This window comes from Poecilia mexicana, unplaced genomic scaffold (assembly GCF_051168715.1).
Source record: "Poecilia mexicana isolate PSO_F unplaced genomic scaffold, ASM5116871v1 scaffold_8, whole genome shotgun sequence".
Classification (NCBI taxonomy): domain Eukaryota; kingdom Metazoa; phylum Chordata; class Actinopteri; order Cyprinodontiformes; family Poeciliidae; genus Poecilia; species Poecilia mexicana.
This window is the reverse complement of record NW_028263377.1, coordinates 14585179-14604491: the sequence shown is the minus strand read 5'-3', so window position 1 is coordinate 14604491 and position 19313 is coordinate 14585179. Positions and strand designations below refer to the sequence as shown.

The window sequence follows — 19313 nt, the reverse complement described above, 5'->3', positions numbered from 1 at the left end:
TGACAGATATAATATATGTAATATTCAATCAAGCTTCTCCTGTCCGATAAAAGTGTGTCATTAATGAAAGGGAAAAAACTCAATCCAGACTTTAAGTAAGTTTAGGGTCTGGTTCGCAGAGTATTCAGTTAAATTTGTTTCACAATTATTCAATGAAAAAAAAAAACTAACCTCATTTAAGTAAATTATCAAAACATTTTGAATTGTAATGATTTCTTTTTTTAAACTAAAAGTTTTGTTTAAAAAACTTTTTTTTTTAATTAAATAACTCATTTTTGTCTCATGAACTTAAAATGTTATTTGTAAAACAAACTTTTATTTGCACACATCAGGAATCTTGTTCCGATGTTTAGGCCCTGCCAACGCCATATGAGAATCGCAAGCAAAACTTTGAATCACAAACAAGAACTTTGGATAGCAAGAAAAGATTTCTGACATGTGTGAAAAAGTTTTTTTTACTAATCATTTTTTCACTTCATGAGACAAAAATTTGTGATTTTAATAAAAAAAAAATGTTTTAAGCAAAACTTTTTTTTGTTTAAAAAAATGTTACAATTAAAAATGTTTTGATGACAATTTTATTTAATTGAGGTTAGTTATTTTTATAGAATAATTGTGAAACAAATTGAACCCCAAAGCAGAGGTCTCATTTTCTCTGAAATGAATATTATGTTGTGCTATGAACTGAAAAACATATTGGTTTAAACACAAGGGTAAAGAATTGTTGGTAACACTTTATTTGACCGGGTGTGCATAAGACTTACATGACACTGTCATAAACATGACATAACACCTGTCATGAACATGAAGAAGTCTTTATGCAAAGTTGCATTAAAAGTCCATTAAAAGTGCCAACTTTGCATTAAATTATTATTTACAAAATCATGTGAAGTTGGCACTTTTAATGGACTTTTAATCCAACTTTTAGAGCAACTTTGCATTAAAAGTGTCATTATTTACCAAGTGACACTTCATGACAACTGTCATAAACATTCATAAAGACTTCTTCATGTTTATGACAGGTGTTATGTCATGTTTATGACATTGTCATGTCAGTCTTATGCACACCCCTTCAAATAAAGTGTTACCGAATTGGTAGTGTGGTTTAATATAGTGTTTTGATCATAATTCATTATATTTAGCTTTTTTCAGTTCAAAGATGCCACATAAAGAAAGACGTCAGAAACAAAAAAGAAAGGATCTGCTACAAGCAGGCAAAGGTGGTGGATTGTTGACCAACTGGGTCAGAACGAGGACTGTATGTAAGAACAAAGAAATAAAGATTTTTACCATGATCAACATGCAGTTTTCGGTAGTGAACAATATATTTAATATTACAAGGCAGCTGTTATGTTTTTATTATGTTAAGATGTAATAACTCTAGTTATATGTCTGACCATTTGTAATTTATCATTGTTTATTAAACTCTGAAAGCTCTGTGACTTTCTTAATATTCTGTCCTAAAATGTGCCCTTTTTGAGCACCTGCCCCTTTACTGGTCTGTGCACGGCCCTGGGGGTGACCCTCAAAAAACACCGCCACAGTTAGACGTAAGCAGCTACCTGACGCTGTCGATCAGCTGCTGATGGTCTTCTGTGATCAAAATGTCAGGCAAGGCTTCGGCCAGAACCTCCACATCCCTGTCGGAAGCGTACTGCTTGAGCACCTCGAACAGCTGCTCCTTCACGTCAGGCTCCTCTCCGAGAACCTCCTCCACCTGATTCGATAAAGACGGTGTTAAAACGACTCACGATGACAGAATGAAACCGGAGCCAAGCGAGCGAAAAGAAGCAGCTTCATGCTCACCTTTTTGTTGAACTCCATAGCCTTGTGAGCTCGGCTCTCCCTGATGCTGTCTCCGCTCTGCGACAGTACCCGCATGCTGCTGCTCAGCCGCTTGTTCCGACGGGCCATGCTGAGCACTCCCAGTCGGAGGGGTCGGCCCTGCGCCGCCTTGATCATGGCTGCTGCCGTTTCATGATGCTTCACCGGGATGCCGTTGACCTCCATGACGTAGTCGTTGACTTTGAGGCCGCTGCGTGCAGCCGGACCGCCAGGCATGCTCTCCTCGACCATCAGAGGGCTGTCCCCCACGATGGTGAAGCCAAAACGGCCATCTGGGCCTGGCGTGATGTCAATCTTAGGAACAGTATGTTAAAAAATTTGCCAAATTATTCCGGATTCTACAAAGCGGAGGCTAAATCTGAAATATTTAGGCGTCAGCTGACCTGTTCGATCCGTGAAACGACGCCAATACTGGGGGGTACGGTCTTGAGAGTCTGAGCCAGAGCGATGAGAGCTGGTGTGCTGAGGTTGGTCACATCCTGGCCCTCGATGTCCACCACCTGGTCACCTGGCTGCAAGCCGGCAAGGAAGGCACTGCTGCCTTCCACTACGGACAGGATGTAGCTGGGCCCAGTGCCTCCGAGCCTGAAGCCAAAGGCCTCTGGCCAGTTCTGGTTGGTGGCAGGGAGACCAAGGTCTAAAGAACACACAGGAGTTGGAGAGGCTCAAAGTAACATGTTGCTGGAATGATGGATACATAGTGTCTTACAAACATATTTCAACCCCTTATAACTTTTCAAATGCTGTTTTATTTCATATTTTTATCATCTGTTTTATCTTATTTTATTTTGTTTTATTGACCAACACAGATAAGTGCAGAATTGCGAAGCAGTAGAAAAGGAATGCATCATTTTTCATTTCCTTTTACAAAGGAAAATAAGTGTGGTGTGTGTTAGTAGTCAACCCTCTTTCCTTTAATGCCTGTTAATCTGACACAGAACCTTAAGAAGAACTGGTGATGCGTTCAGTGTGTAATTTGCTCTTAGTATGTAAGTCCAGCCATCCCGCGAAGGCTTCTGTGGTTCACAGAGAATATCAGCGAACAAAAAACATCGTGAAGACCAAGGGCCATGGCAGAGAGTTCAGGGGTGAAATGAGGTAGAAGCGTAAAGCCGAGTTAGGTGATAAAACAACATCCCAAGCTTTTAATGTCTCACTGAGCTCTTTTCAATCCATCATCTAAAACTGGGAAGAGAACTGGAAGGCCGGTCCATTCACCTACAGTATGTGAAATGTTCCCAGGAAGAGTATAATTTATCAAAGAACCAGAAGCTTATAGAGCTGCAAAGATCCACAGGATAATCTGCTAAAAGGACAACAGTAGTTGTGCACTGAACACTAAAACAAACCAGATTTCCAGGTCACTATTATTCATTAATATCATTGTTGTTATTTTTACGTTGAAACATGGCAGCCTCATGCCTTGGGGGATACATTTTGGGGGGCAGCAGAGATGGGGAATGTCGGTCAATTGATGGAGGTAAGGTGGCGCCAACTACACAACAATCCTGGGAAAAAAATCAAAAACTTGTTTAAGGCTGCAAAAGGGACAAAAATGGACATTATCAGCTTTTTTGGGTGGTGTTCCTTTAAGAAAATGTCTGCTCGCAATAAAACCATAAAGGAGGCCTGCTAATTAAGCTCTTATTAGCCTAGAGAGGTGTGAGTAGGTACACAGGTCTTTTTGTTGGAACGACCAAAAAACATTTTGTAAGTCGAACAAATCACAGCGAGAGGAGAAGTTTAGCAGAGAAGGAGGTTATTTGTGCCTGTTGGTATCTGGACCACATGTTGAACCGCTGGCCTTCCCCTGGTCACTGGCCTCATTCTGCTGCTGTACAAAGTGTCCCAAAAGAGTCTTCACTTCATCTGTACAGGACATTAATCTGGGTACATTTAAAAATATGCAGGATGTGGTGCAGCACGGTCAACGCGCAGTACATTTTATAGCAATTTTTGTATTAAAGGAGTACATCAAACCCTAGTCTATTGTGCCCTTGTTTTTTTTTTGTTTGTTTTTTTTTGTCTTGTAGATTTGCTTAAAATAAACCAGACTGCGGTTCAAATGATGTCCTTGGGATTTTTGTGAATTTCGTAACTTAATCGCAAGAGAGCATAGTTGCATAAGTGTAAAATTGCATGCAGTTGTTTTATTTCTTTTAAAAGTTTTAGCAGGTCAGACATGAAAACTGACAAAAAAAAAAGGTTGCAACAGTTTCTCCTAAAAGTCAAGTAGAAAGAGTCTGAATTGTAAATGATGTCATTTCTGCTGAAGGGCAAATCAGATCTCAGTGGCACGCCAGGCTTCAGACCGACTGTATGAAACATAAATCAAAGAATCAGTGATGGAGCAACTGCTGTCAGCTCACCAAAGAGAATCAGAAGAAAACTGATTTAAAATAGATAAGGACATCATGGATGGATCCTCTATTTGCCTTCTCGTAACACTGAGCTGTACTGTCAGGGCTTGTCTTCTGTTTTCTCCACCCTTCGTCCCAGATACACGCTCTACTGTAGCTCCTCTTCATCTTCCGTCTTGCAAACGAAGCCCTTCAGGAATACCGTCATACAAAATAGATCAAATCAGAGAAAGAAGACTTACAGAAATCTTTGGCGGCGCTCCGGGTCCCAGACTTGCTCTGGCGCAGGGAGAAGCGGCCCTTTCTGCTCAGGAAGCGCCTCATCCTTGCCCGGCTTGCGGCAGGGCACGTTCCAGCCAGCCTTTCCTCACACCCCCCGACTAGGGGGTCGACGCAGCCAGGGAGTGCCCCTCGGACACCCTGAAGCTGCTCCTCCACCTGACCTGACTCACCTCCTCCCCGAAGCCTCTACCCCACCTACACGGATGCTGGCCCCCCCAGAAGGTCACATTTGTGGCTTGTGAGGGCCAATTCTTCCCTCTGCTCTGAATCAGCAAAGCAGCTGGGAGAAGCTGAGGAGCTGAGAGCGACTGAGAGTCGGGCTCTCCATCCTGGGTGAGGCTGTCCAACCTCAGCCTCGGTCCAAACCCTCTGGCTGAGCGGCGAGCATGAAACTGGGACGCAGTAACTTGGTCCTGAAATGGTTCATTGCAAGGAAAGGTACTGCGAAGCCCCATTTTTCTATAAATACCTTCGCCTCTCTTTCTCTCTCCCACCCTCTCTCACTGTCTCCCTCTGTTGCTCATGTGGATGAAGCCCTCTCAGAGGGCTGAGGAGTGACCCAGAAACTGAGCCGTGAAGCAGCCCAGCCAGGGACGGTTCTGATTATAGCGTCTAGTACTGGAGCACCAGTTGGAGCCGTCGCCTGCAAGACGGGCTTCAAGGTTACAATCACCAACTGGAGCAATATTTTTCCCAGCAGAAGTTCTAGCAAACAAACAGACAAAAAAAACAACAACTTAGAAACAAGAGCTGTAAGAAAATAGCATTTATTTCAAATGAAATGTGCTTCGGCTAACACATTTTACATTTAAGCAGCTGTGTGATATGCTAGAGGACACAATACCTCTGCAAACGGGAACACTGTATCATGGTCGGCCTTGGACAAGCAGCCCAACCTGTCAGCGTTTAAAGGGCACCGCACTTCAAATCCGAGATAAAAAGTTCAAAATCGTGACTGCGGGTGAGGCAGGGAACTGGGAAAATATCCCATGCAATTATAATATGCAAGGTTTCCATTACAAAATCTCATCCTCAGCACTTGGAGGATTTCAAAACATGCTGCACGTTCGCTTAAAAAAAAAAAATCACCTTTGCTTTTGAGGTTATTTATCTGAAAGTTCAAACAACGATTCAGTGGATGAGAATTACAGCACCTTGCTAAAGATGCATCGAAACCAACTTCACTGGGATTTTATGTGATTGAGCAACACATAATTGTGAAGTGGAAATGAAATACAACCATTGATTTCTTGCATCTATTATTTTAGACAAACAAGCACCTGAAAAGTGTGGCGTACTTCATTCAGATGCCCCTAAAAAAATGGAGGGCAACCAATCGCCTTCAGAAGTCACCCATTTTTGAAAACATTTAATTTTCCTCCTGCTTCACATTTATGTTCTACTTTGTTTTGCTCCATCACATAAAATAAATGTGTGGTTGCTGTGTGACAAACATGTGAAAAGATTCAAAGGGGAAAAACTCTTTAGGCATATTTCAAAGCTTTCATGGCATCTAGACAAACTTGGCTGCTTTCCAACATGTCTCTCACTCAGATATAACTGAACTACGCTTTTAGATTATTGAAAATTTCAATGAGCGCATAAACGTTCTTCAGGCAGAGTATGGAAAATGTCCAGGACTCGACTCGGCTCCAAATTCAAAATGAGCTCAGGGATAGCCAGCTCCAGTTCTCGAGGTAGACTCTCGCAGGTTTTGGATGTTTTCTTTCTTTCTTCATGTCACCTTGCCAGACAGAAGCCTGTCGATCAACTATTCATCTTATTCAGGTGTGTCCAATCAGAAAATATCTAAAACACCAGGGACAGAGTATTCAGAACTCACTTCGGATTCTACCAAGTTTGATAAATACTAAAGTTTGGATTTAACAAACTAAACATAAAGGAGAGAATTTTCTTTTTTTTTTAATTCTGATTTGCAATATTTAGATTCTGAAATAAAAAAAAGACTAATGTAGCCTAAAGATTCAAATTTTTCTTTCTTTTTTTTTTCTCGTGTCTAACGAAGAGTGTAGGAACCCTGTGGAATATATGGGGGAAAAGATGAATTTGGATATGTTCTGGCCTAACATTCAAATGAATTTAGCATTAGATGTATTAAACTGTTTATTGGATCACAAATAAGTCACATCGAATGCATTTACGTTACTGATCCAGTTAATAACACTAATAGTAGGGTAAACCTACTACTCCCTGTTAACATTTGTTTCTTCATCCAAAATATTTATTTATTTTTTCTATTTCCGTCACTACGAGTTTTATAAAAACTTTGGCCTCAACTTCATATTTGACTCATCCACACACAAAAACTCAAACGGACTGTAAAGCCAGACGAGTCCATCGGTAGAATCCTCTTTGATCATACAACTACAGTCTGAATTTCCACCTCCTCTGGGGAGGTGATGACATACTCCTCTTGCTGCTGCACCATCTGTATTCCCTCCACTGCTTCCTCTGTGGTAACCATGGTAACAGTCCCCCCGACGTCCTCGGCGGTGCCCGTCGTGGCCAGCAGCGTGCCGTCGCTGATGGCGGAGGCAAGCGTCATGGCCACCTGCTCCGTCAGGCTCTCCGGCGTGGCGATGGTGATGGTGTCCCCACAGTCGGAGATGGAGGCGCTTTCCTCGTCCGCCCCGACGTTTCGCACGATGATCTGGTGGCTGGCGGCGCCGTGGGACTGGCTGACGATCTGCTGCACCACTTTCATGATCTGGTTGCCCATCTTGGAAGAACGGAAATTCGAAAAAAGGAAACGTCAGAGGACTTGTGAGACGGGCTTAACGAGAACTCAACTTTGTGCATTTATGAGCTTACGTTTTGAAGTGAGCAACAGTTATATAGATAATGCATAGGTTCTCTTTAGAGCTCCCCAAACGTGCACACTGACCTCGTTTTGGCTGTCCTGAATGAGCGTGACTTCTTGCTGCATTTCCTCTTCGGTTTGAGTCTAGACGGTGTGAAAGAATCGAAAAGTAGAAGAACTTTTGTTATACTTTTCATGTAGATCTCCCCGGACCGGGAGGCTTCCTGCGTAAAACCCCTGAAATACTATCAGGAAATTATGTTCCAGTCAAGATGCTTGGAGCAGATTAAAGAAGGTCATTCATTGAAAAATTATTAACCAGAACCAACGACTGGATTAATTTTTTCACTAAAGAATTAATTTCTTCCTGATTCTAAAGATCATTGCATGTTAGATATGAAATGAAAGCATGATTTAAAAGTAAAATGTAAAAAAAAATAGAGGCATACAACAGCCTTTTTTCATCATTTTAAAAATGAACTATTTCACAGAATAAACAAATGGTTGCAGAGGTTTCTCTGTGTAATTGTCCTCCAAACTTATGGGTTTTTGCTCCCACCTTTATGATATACTCCTGCGTGTCCGCCACCACCGAGGAGAACTCCACCAGCACGGCGTGAGGATCTTCTGCGATGACTTCTGCTGCGCTGAGGCTGTCCGCAGACGCCTGCTCCTCCGACACAACGCCCTGCTGCTCGTTGGAGTTCTCCTTATTGCAGCCACCTGGTGTGGAAGCAACCAATATAAGATCAGCTTTGTGTCAGAGCCATAAACACCCGAGTCGTTTTGAGTTTGCTTCTGCACGTCGCCCTGACCTTTGGCGCGCATGTGCCGGTTGAGCGTCCCGTGCTCGGCGAAGCCCCGCCCACACTTGGGGCACTTGAAAGGCCTCTCTCCTGTGTGGTGGCGGATGTGTCGCACCAGAGAGCCTTTCTCTCTGAAGCCTCTGAAGCAGAACTCGCACACGTAAGGTTTCTCGTCGCCGTGAGTCCGTTGGTGAACTTGTAAGGCGTTCTGAGAAAAATTGAATACAAGAATTTAAAAAAAACAAAACAAATAAAAAAGAGCCAAAACAATCAGAATGTTAGCTGTGTATGTACATCCACTGTAATCCACCTTGGTCTTGTAGCCCTTGTTGCATCTGTGACAGTGGTAGGGCCTCTCATCCGAGTGGGCTCTCATGTGTTCGCGTACGTGTCCGATGGTTTTATACAGCTTGCCGCACTCGCCGCATTTATACCGCCTCTCGCTGACGTGGACCTCCATGTGCTTCTTTAACAGGTAGCCAGTGAGAAACTCCTTTTGACATAGTGTGCACTTAAACGGTTTATAACCTATAAAACAAGGATAAACGCACAGATCATATAAAAAAAAAAGAAAAAAAGAATCAAAACATTTTTTTATCTGTATTCTTATTATAAATTGTCCCATGCATCAGAAAATGGTAGTTTATTTTTGTTTTCAAAATAACTAACTGACTGTGTCTGACCTGGAGGGGAATAATCTTACATCATGGGGTCCCATTACGCTACATTGTACTTTCTATTGGTCTATCACATCTAACATCAATAAAATACATAGAAGTTTGTGGTCCTAACATGACATGTGAAAAAGCTTAACAATAAGATAGTAACTCATTTCTTGCCCTCCAAGAAAAAATCTAGGAGGAAATCTTGACTATTGTGTAGGGTACTGGAAAGAGCTGCAACGTTCAATATGGGCTTACCTAAATGACCTTTGACATGAAAACGGAAATAATTTACGCCTTTGAACGACCGACTGCAGTGCGGACAAGTGTAGAGCTTGCAGGACGCTCGATCTTCCGCCGCTTCCTGTCCAAGAAACAAGAAAACGGTTATGATTCCTGGGAAATTTCTCCAAAGCGACCTTTTTGAACAAAAGAAACTTTGTGAGGCACATGCCTCCTCCGTCTCTTCAAACTCTTCTTTAACCTGGATCTCAATCACACTCTGATCAACGTCAGTAGCATCTGGAATGTCTTTGTCCAGCTCCTGCGCTGCCGGCGAGGATTCCTCCACCACCGTCTCCTCGGTGCCCAGGGCGATGCCGGAGTTGATGATGGCTTGGCAGATGAGGCTGTCGCTGGCGGCGGCGGCAGCGGCCAGAGCGTCTGCCTGAGACTGATCCACCACCACCTGGTTCAAGCAAAAGATAAACACCAGCTTGAGATACAATCGAAAGGGAAACGCAGGAAAGACTTAAAGCGTGCGCTCTCACCTGCTGCTCCTGTGTTGTCCCGTCCACTTCCATTGTGAAGTGGACCTGACGGAGGACCTCCTGGGAGCCGGCCTCCACCACACTGACCACAGCAGTCTGAGCCTCCACCATCTCCTGCTCCTCAGCTTGCTGCTCCACAACTACCACTTCCTGTTGGGCCACCACCTGGCCTTGGTCAGTTTCAACTCCTGAAACATCCACACCGTCTCAGGATCTGCTCCATTTACTGTGTCACTGCACTTCAAGCCAGATTAAACATGGACAAGTTTTGCTAGTTTTATAAATAAATTTAAATATTATAACTCCACTTCATAGTATTTATGAAAATAACAGCATTGGGAGACTTACTAGAACTAAGTTACAGTAAGATTTTTTTGTTAAATTACATCACAGTAGCTATTATAATCTGTATTATATATTGGAAGTTCTTAAACACTGAATACAATTTAAAGTTCAATATTTTTCTACACATAGATTGGTCATCATTTTTTAAGCTAAGGCTTCAAAATGGAAACCTGCAAAAATTGTAACACTAGATGACAAAGGCTCGATGAATGGATAAATGGCTGGACGGATATATGGACAGATTGATGGATGGATGTAGGAATTGTTGGATGTATAAATGGATGCAACTGTGCAGTGACTGCACTGCATTTCCTTTCCTTTAAAATTAGTCTGACCTTTCTGCACTCCGTCTTTGCTGACCAGGATCTCCTTGTACTGGACAAACCGGATCTTCTCTGTGCAGGGAGTCAGGGATTTCAGATGTCTGGTGAGAGCCCCCGACTCTCTGAAGGACTGCCCGCACAGGGTGCACCGATACGGCCGCTCATCTGCACGCAGTGGAGAAGAGAGCAAAATAGAAAAGTTTTGATTTCTGGCACAGATGTCAAAGTGAGAAATTTCAACAGTGCTGTGTGACTCCAGTTCATTCACCAGTGTGCCGACGGTTGTGACGTATCAGTGAGCCTTTGGTACGAAATGAAGTCCCACACAGGCTACAGGAGAAGTTCTTCTGGTCACTGTGAGTTTTCATGTGAGTCCTCAAGATGTTTGTCTATGCAGGGAAACAGAATCACAGAGTGAACGGAAGTTAGAAACAAGCATCAACTAAGGTAATTGCATCATGTGGCTTATCAACTGATTGACTCACGGTTTTAAATGTCTTTTCACAAAGGTGACAGATGTAACGTCCCTCCTGATTTACTTTGAAAGTCTGCTGTTCACCGTCAGCGTTTTCAGATTCAAACGTTGCGCTTTTATCTGACTGGTCGGTTACTTTAATAGAAGCGATTTTCTTCCTATGACCTCGACCCATTGGACCATTTCTTTCATCTGCGTGGAAAACAAAATAACAGAAATTTAGCGCAGTACTGCAGAAAAAATTAACTGAGCAAACATAATAACAAATTGATAAATAACTGTTAAAACTAATGTATTTGTAATTCAAACTAAGCACTCCAATTAAAAATATGCATCTTTTGTGGTTTTTAAGGTTCTCAAGGATTCTATAGAACAGCAGAAAAAGTAAAAAAAAAAAAAAAAGACATATTAAGGTTGATAACCTACCATCGGTGGTCGTTGCTGGTTTAACTGTAGATATACTTTCAGTTTTCGCCTTGGACGCTGAGCTTCCAGTACTTGAAGAGACCTACAGAAAAGAAAACATAACAAAATGACATACTGATGAAGTTTCATGGTTTAATTACATGTGCACAGATGGGAGAAAAACATAGTCGTATCATAACCATACGTATACATTTTTGTTCTAAGCTGTGTTTATCTTGATGGTGAGAAAAAAAAAAGACTTGCTCCAGGTTGGTGTTTGCTAAGAGGAATATTTTTGCTTTTTGAGTGTTGATCTCCTTGGACTGAATCTGACAACTAAATTTCCCTTTTATCTGCCAGATTAAAACTGATCATGCCAAGGAAATTCACTGACTATTTTGTATTACGTAAAACAATATCTGGATCTTGGCAACAACCCCAATTTATGAAGAAATTAAATATCAAATTTAGCTTTGTTTTTAAATAAAAATTATGTTTTCTGAAGTGAACATTTATTCCTTTAGAATGTATCATTAGTAAATCAATCTGAAAGATTTCCCAGTGGATGATCAAGATTGTATTGACCACAACAATACAGTTTATTAGATAAACAAAATAATAATAATAATTTGAGCTTAAAACTGTCTGAGGACATGCCTGCTGGTTGGTCTCCTGAGAAGCCTGTCTGGTCTCCAGACGTTTGCAGCTCTGCTGCAGCTTGTGCTGGATGAAAGCCTCCAGGCTGGAGAACTCACACCGACATCGCCCGCACTTGTGGACATCATCATCTACAAAAGGACGCAAAACAACCATGTAAATGTGAGATACTTCTGGGGTTTCTTATGACTTGTAACCCTTACTACTGCAAGGTGCTGCATGTTTGGTGCAACGTCTTCAAATGCCAACAACTGGGCAAATCTACAGCATGCAGCAAACTGGCTAATGTTGCTAATGTTAGTTAGCTGCTACTAGCACAATTTCATTACGAGGAAGTTAGCAAGGCCCAAACGTGATAACAGAGATGGAATTTAATCTTGTTTTATGCCGTCAGGGGCCTAACCTTCATCTCCCAGTGTAGTCTGAATGGTGATGGTGTCGGTGCCGTCCGTCGTTTGCTCCTTCTCTGTTTCTGCCGTATGATTATTTTCTGCATTCATGTCGTTTAACTTCTCCGTCTCTGTCGCAACGCAGCAGCGGGGCGGGAGCAAATATGGCGGATTTACGACCGCGTAGTCATAACAACTAAAGGGCTCGTGCACGTGTGGAATGAAATAAAACGAGATTTTCTGCTACGGACTTGGTCTTAAACTGTAATTCCTCGTCATGTGTCTCTAGAGGTGGTTCTTGTTCCGAAATAATTTACACATTTGGACAATGATGCATTTGAAACGGGAAAATCTGACTTTTGAGTTAAAATAACACTCCACACAACCTTTTGAATTCATTGAACACAACATTAAATAGAGGGTATTAAAACAATAGTTTATAAGGACTGGGCAAACCAGTTGTGCATGGCAGGAATATAAAAAACCTTACTGATTTCACTCAGAGAAAGCAATGGTATTTCCTGGATGTCTTGGTTCAGGAAACAACAGTATTAATAACATAAGTAAATTTAAAAAAATACAATAAAAAAAATACTGTTTATCCCAAAAGGAAATTAAATGTTGACATAACTTATAAGTATCTTTAAAAAGTGGTCGGTGATGCTGTGGGCAGGAATCGGCTGTAGCAGTCAATTTTGCAACAAATCTGAGGAGGCCTCTGACAGAAGACTTGCTGTGCGGCAGTCTCTTTTCCATAGTAACACATCCTGGATGATATAAGATTTGGTAAATTTGTTAATTCCCCTCATTTACTTTTATTACTCCTCTGTAAATATCTGTCTGGCTGCATAGTTAAAAGACAGACAGAGAAATGTTTACATTGACATATTTGTTGTTCAGTTGAGGTATTTCTGTCTCTGTTCTTTTCAAGATTAGTGTGTTTGCTTGAAAACAAGGACTGACAAAAAAAAAGGTGTTACCAAGATAAACAGACTAAAACATTTTGAATCTAGTGTTGACACGGCAGCATCTTACCTGATCATAGAAACAAGTTTCAACAATTGAAAATTAGGAGATGTTCTGTAAACATTTGATCAATGATGTTGGGATGTTGGCTGTGATCTTGAACAACTCGATGGTCAAATTAAATAGTCTGGTTGCGGTTATCACAGCTTGTTTTTGGGAAACAACACAATATGGAAAACATCATCTAAGTTTTTCCCCCAAACCCTCCTTCTTTCATCTTCAAACATTTGTTGTAGAGTTAAAAATGTAACGTTGAGATTAAAGTCAACATTCAAGTTAAAGAAGATGTTTAGTAAAGGTAATAAAGGGTTTGTTTTCATCTTATTTTCAACAAATAACATTACAAATATTGATATTTTTTTTGTACCTAAGCACCTAAAGTATATTTTAGTCATTCATACCATATTATGATTACTATTTTGCTCTACAATAATGTAGAAGTACATTTAAGTACATATGATGAAGGATCAACAACTGAAAAAATTCTCAGAGGTGAGCTGTTGCGCAGCTTTTCCAGTTATGGATAAAGTTGAATCAAGACTTCGCAACACTCATATAAACAACAACTTTACGGCAGTGAGTATGGCGTCTCACTTCAGCGGTGTCCTGCAGCTGACAGATCTCGACGATTTTATCACCCCGTCGCAGGTCGGAAACTTTAACTAGTATAGCATAACGTTACCGGATATTAATTTTGGTAGAACGAGATAAATATTAATGATTCGTCGACTTTTTGAGTCTGATTTTAGTAACGTAGAAACACGGTGAAGTAGCCAGCAATCGGATGTGTTGTTGTTCTTGTCACCTGTGTTAGTTGTTTAAGAAGCGACCCATAAGTAGCACCAACAGTGAACTATTGTTGTCTAAAGATAATCATAAATCGATGTTTACTGTTTGGTTGGGGCGTTGATGCCTCCAAAATACAGGCTTAAAAACACGATAAGCCGCCGTTAGCTTGCTAATGATAAGGGGGTGATGTAAGAAGACTGAAATAAGACTGAAATAATAATACTCTCAGCCTGTGGTAACTTGAAGTCTCTAATTTAAGAACATTAGTGCTGGCACTGACAATTTTACTGTGATGACTCACTGGGGGAGATTTTTGTTTTATAAGTATTAAGAAACAAACAAAACATTCAGCACGCCAATCAGGAAAATTGTAGTTTATTTAAAACATATTTTCCAGTTAAGCTCAAATGTTCAATAAACCTTGTTCAGTTTCTATGCATCGACATTCATTATTTGGTATATCGACACAAATAATGATGCAACTTACAAAGCTTTTAGGGTGTTAATGAAACCATTTATCTCCTTGGACTGATTTCTACAGGTTATAGCAGTGAACTAAAAGGTAACATGGCCAATTTAAAGTGTAATTGATATTTTAAAATCTTATCTAAACAAAAGAACAATACACATTTCCCTCTTTGCTCCCATCCAACTCTATTCTCATTGATAGAAATGTGATCAGAGCAAATATGGAATAATACAATGCATATAGTAAAGTTACCATGATTAAAATAATCCTGCTAATCTGAAGATACAGCATTGTTCATTGGCTGACACATTTCAAAATGTGATGACATGAACACGCAAACAAAAAGTGAGACAAGGTTCCAGATTTTTTTTTTTCTCATTCCTTTTTCTGTCTTGATCGTTGCTGGAATGATGGAAAACCTTATTGTTGTGGTTTAAGAAAATCCAAAAAATATTTTGTTTCATATTTGCCCTCTTGTTTCTGTTTTTGCAGGAATGTGTCAAACCAGTCAAAGTAGAGAAGAAACAAGGTAAATCTGTGGCCAAAATACAGATAGAAGATGATGGAAGTTATGTGCAAGTCAACCAGGTGGGTATCGTGACTCGACGGCATCATGACATTAAAAACCATGTCAGGTAGAACATGAACAGTCTCTAGGTTGCATAATTATTGTGTTGTGCTCACTGTTACCTGTAATACAGCACGCATGTGCTTTGCACACCTGGATGGCTTAGTTTATCAGAATCTAAAGGAACTCTGGTTGTGTTGGCCTAATGCTAAACCTTCACCATTAGAAGCACCTCAGAACTTTTAATATAATAACTAATAAAAAGGCTCATTCAGATCATCTGTGGGATCATTTCAGAGTTTCACGTAAAACATTGGTTTTGAATTTTGTTTGCATAATTCCATTTTAATTCTTTTGCAAACAGTTTCACACAGAGCAATGTGCAAGGTCAAAATTATTGCACAAGACAGCACACGTTGCAATGCACAGCACTTTGTACTAAAAATCTATTCACCTGCACCTGCTCATGGTGCTGCTGTTTATCGAAGCTGTGTTGGCTGAAACCGATGGTAGAGGCATACAGTTTTTATACTTTTTAGTACAAATCCTTGTGTACATCCGACTCCAGATGTGATCTCAATGGTGATGACATTATGATAGGAAAACTGCAGGTTTTATAGACATTTAAGCCAAGCACTGAAAGAATACGAGTGCCATGATTGTCTTCTCTATGAAAGTTCTAAATAAATTTCTCCAGATTTCTCATGACGCAGAAGTTCTTGAACAATAGATGATTCTCGAGCCTGTATGACTGGACCTTATCCCACAATCTGTCATTAAACTCTTATTGGTGTCTTTGAACTAAGCCCACTTGTTGTTGAAGGATGGAGGAAAACAGAAGCTGGAGAGAGCAAAGATCACGCTCAACGACTGCTTGGCCTGCAGTGGCTGCATCACTTCAGCCGAGAGCGTCCTGATCGCGCAGCAGAGTTACGAGGAGCTTTTAAAAGTGCTGCGGAACAACAAGGTAGAGCTGCGATGTGTCACCGGGAATAGTTCTGCACCGTTTTTGATCCTGAATTTGCTGTTATTGTTTTGTGTCTGCATCGTGTCGACTTCCCACGCAGACCAAAGAGACGGAGCAGAAGATTGTAGTGGTGTCGGTATCGCCCCAGTCCAGAGCCTCCCTTGCAGCACATTACAACCTCAGCAGTAGTGAGGCTGGCAGAAAGCTCACTTCTTTCCTTAAAGGCCTTGGTGTGTACTTTTTTTTTTTTTTTTTTTTATCAATTATTAAATGACTCCTAATTGAGGCAGAATAATTTTGTCTCTGCGATGTCTTGTTGTCTTCCAGGTGTTCATCATGTGTTTGACACCAGCTTCAGTCGAACGTTCAGCCTGCTGGAGAGTCAGAGGGAGTTTGTGGAGCGTTTCAGTCGGAAAGAGCAGGACAGCAAAGCCGTGCCCATGCTGACATCCGCCTGTCCAGGTACAGCAGGGGGGGAAAAAAAGAAAAAAACGTAGTATGCGCACAAAACTCAACAAATTATGTCAAAGTAGTTGTGGGGAGAAAATACTAAAATAACTTGTTGAAGCAGAAAATAATGTTAAATCTATTCACTAGTTTGTAAAATAAAACTAACGAAAATTACAAAAATGCATGCAGGTTGGATCTGTTATGCAGAGAAGACTCACGGCGACTATATCCTCCCGTACATCAGCACCACTCGCTCTCCACAGCAGATGATGGGCTCTCTGGTGAAAAGCTATTTTGCTGAACAGCAGGTATGCTTTGGAGCTGATATAAAGTGACAAGCAAAAGTATTCTTACGATTTGAACTTTTATTTTTACACTTTGTCACGTTGCGACCTCAAACTTCAATGATCTTCTTTCAAGAAAAGATGTAACAGTGTTACAAACAGCAACGTTACCACTGTTGTGGTGGTGCACCAGTCTTATGTCAAAGCATATTTATGTGCTAGAATGGCCTAATCAAAGTCTAAAGCGAAATAAAAATGAGAATTTCTGGCAGGACTATAAATTATATTGTCCATCCAATCTGACTGAGCTCGATCTGGTTTGGAAAGAGATTGTGAAACTGCGACATGGCATGACGACAAGGCACTAAACGTAACTACAGATAACAGAGAAGAGTTGTTGATCTGTCTGTGGTTGTTTGTCTCTTAGGGTCTTGGTCCACAGCAGATCTACCACGTGGCTGTGATGCCCTGCTTCGACAAGAAACTAGAGGCATCACGCTCCGACTTCTACCTGAGCAAAGCCGAGACCCGAGAAGTGGATTGTGTCATCACTTCAGGTACAGCAGCTGCCCTCATTCTGTCTTTTTTCTTTTTTGCTTATGGAAATAAAATGATTAAGAGCTCTCTTTGCTGCTGCTGCTGCTGCTGCTGCAGGAGAGGTTCAGAAAATGTTGGAGGAGCAGAACGTTTCTCTTTCTGATGTCGAGCCTGCAGCCCTGGACACAATGCAAGTTTTATCACGTCTTGATGTACTGCTCTCGATCCTTGCAGGATTTAAACCCACACGTTGTGTGTTTCACGCAGGTTCAGCAGTGTGTGCGGGGATGAGTTCCTGAGCCATGCTGGGAGTGGTTCGGGAGGCTACCTCCATCACGTGTTCACGTATGCTGCCAAGCAGCTGTTTGGGGAGGAGGTGAAAGAACTCACCTACAGGACGCTCAGGTGGAGGAGGCCGTCAAAACGAAGGATCATTTCACATCTTCTGTTTTTAAATTACACATTTAAAAAAAAAAAACATGATTATGTCTCACTATTTTTGTATTCTCCACTCTGTGATGCAGGAATAAAGACTTCCAGGAGGTGAGACTGGAGAAAGACGGTGCCGTCCTGCTGTGTTTCGCCTCGACTTATGGCTTCCGCAACATTCAGAACCTCGTGCAGAAACTCAAGCGGGGAAAGTCGCCCTACCACTTTGTGGAAGTTATGGCCTGTCCGTCAGGTAAACAGGAGAATATAGTTTTAGTTCCTAGTCCCAGGAGCTTCTTTCATAGTTCTGCGTATTGATGAGTCACATCTTGGGTTTTTATCAATCTTTGCTACATTAATCCCTGCTCAACATGTTTCACATGTATAAAAATAAGGTCTTCTTGTCAAACTTAACATGTCTCATTTGTTGACCTGCAGGCTGTCTAAACGGTGGTGGGCAGGTGAGGCCCTCATCCAGTCAAAACCAAAAGGAGCTTCTCCAGCAAGTCGAGGAACTCTACAAGGCAGAGCGCCCCCTGTTGCCAGAAAACGACACCCGCGTGGCTGAGTTGTATGAAAGCTGGCTTCGCACCCTGGGAGCGGAGAGAGCCAAAGAGCTGCTACACACACAGTTCCACGCTGTGGAGAAAATGACCAACGGGCTCACTATAAAGTGGTGATCTGTGCTCTCGTCTATCCAAGATGATGTTTGCAGACTTCAGCTTTGGTCCTGACAGAGATGCACATTTTTGATTGTTCTTTTAGGTCTTTTCTTTTTTTTTTTTTTTTTTTCCTGGGCCTGGTAGGGAGTTGAATACCAGATTATAAACCAATGCCTCTGCACTGAATATATGTAACTATTTACCGTTGTCCTCTTAATTAGTTAGTTATGTATTTTGTGCGCAGCCTGTTACATCCTAAACATGTCATTTCCAATAGGTAAAATATGATCACCCTTTGTTAATTATATGTAAATTTATACAGTTTGAAAACAAAATAAACCATTATTTAATTATTCAAGTGTTGCATACCAAAGTGTGTTCTTTTACATATGCTGTATTTAGTTTATTGGGTAGGTTTGCTCAAGTCTGCTTTTGAGCAAGAGTGACCTATATCTTATTCCTGTTACAGGAATTGGATATAGGTCTTATTAGGAAGAAAGAATTAGGAAAGTATATCCCTCTGTTTTTATTTTTCCAGATTGAAACAACTTTGAGATCACATTTCTTCAACAATCAGTCTTTGTTCATTTTATTCAAGTATGGCATGTTTAGCTGCAGGTAAAACAAACAACTATTTACATTGATTTTACTTCTGCAGCTTAAGAAAATACGTTTTTTGAGTACTTTTAACTTGACAATTTTGGCCCTACATGGATAAAGTTTGGACACCTTGGAAAACAGTATTCTCACACAACAAAGCTAGTGTTGTTTGTGCTGTTCACATCTGAATTCAGATAAGTTCACATTTAGAGGCCCTTCTGTAAATTGCTGCACAATAATTATATTTGTCTGTGATTTACTGCCAAAGTCAGTGGAGATTTCTGTATTTTATCCATGCACAAAAATGTGAATAGCCAATATAACATTTACTGTAACTCTCGTGATCAACATTCTATATGTTTTTAGAAGCAATAGGATTTTTTAAATTGCAT

The 19313-nt window shown here is 41.0% G+C and overlaps 2 protein-coding genes across 3 annotated transcripts; one reads left to right on the top strand and one right to left on the bottom strand.

Moving 5' to 3' along the window:
* Positions 1–5238: 5238 nt before the first annotated feature.
* On the bottom strand, positions 5239–12467 carry e4f1 (E4F transcription factor 1). Of its 2 annotated transcripts, none has more exons than XM_014980618.2 (14): positions 12155–12467; positions 11752–11882; positions 11116–11197; positions 10700–10881; positions 10483–10603; positions 10227–10379; positions 9547–9734; positions 9261–9464; positions 9035–9140; positions 8425–8642; positions 8124–8322; positions 7868–8031; positions 7393–7452; positions 5239–7227 (listed from the first exon to the last, which is right to left on the bottom strand). In XM_014980618.2, exons 1-14 carry the CDS (start codon positions 12249–12251, stop codon positions 6865–6867), a joined length of 2268 nt encoding a protein of 755 aa, XP_014836104.2. In that variant the 5' UTR covers positions 12252–12467; the 3' UTR covers positions 5239–6864. The 2 variants fall into 2 exon arrangements, with proteins under 2 accessions (XP_014836104.2, XP_087864452.1); XM_088008326.1 differs by having other exon boundaries at positions 9035–9136; positions 9227–9464; positions 12155–12465.
* A 1234-nt stretch (positions 12468–13701) lies between these two features.
* ciao3 (cytosolic iron-sulfur assembly component 3) lies at positions 13702–18679 on the top strand. Its single transcript, XM_014980621.2, has 11 exons — positions 13702–13814; positions 14917–15012; positions 15816–15959; positions 16060–16189; positions 16287–16421; positions 16599–16717; positions 17121–17250; positions 17348–17420; positions 17498–17635; positions 17755–17912; positions 18098–18679. The coding sequence occupies exons 1-11, from the start codon at positions 13749–13751 to the stop codon at positions 18337–18339; spliced, it is 1431 nt and encodes a 476-aa protein (XP_014836107.2). The 5' UTR covers positions 13702–13748; the 3' UTR covers positions 18340–18679.
* Positions 18680–19313: the final 634 nt, after the last annotated feature.

What these genes read in the sequence shown, in the direction of transcription:
- e4f1 (XM_088008326.1), bottom strand. Translation starts at nt 12,251, where the DNA reads ATGAATGCAGAAAATAATCATACGGCAGAAACAGAGAAGGAGCAAACG. An exon ending in ACCAGCAACGACCACCGATG is followed by an intron (nt 10,882 to 11,115) that starts GTAGGTTATCAA and finishes TTTTCCACGCAG; the next exon opens with ATGAAAGAAATGGTCCAATG. An exon ending in ACAAGGGCTACAAGACCAAG is followed by an intron (nt 8,323 to 8,424) that starts GTGGATTACAGT and finishes AATTTTTCTCAG; the next exon opens with AACGCCTTACAAGTTCACCA.
- ciao3 (XM_014980621.2), top strand. Translation starts at nt 13,749, where the DNA reads ATGGCGTCTCACTTCAGCGGTGTCCTGCAGCTGACAGATCTCGACGAT. An exon ending in ATTTTATCACCCCGTCGCAG is followed by an intron (nt 13,815 to 14,916) that starts GTCGGAAACTTT and finishes CTGTTTTTGCAG; the next exon opens with GAATGTGTCAAACCAGTCAA. An exon ending in GGATTGTGTCATCACTTCAG is followed by an intron (nt 17,251 to 17,347) that starts GTACAGCAGCTG and finishes CTGCTGCTGCAG; the next exon opens with GAGAGGTTCAGAAAATGTTG.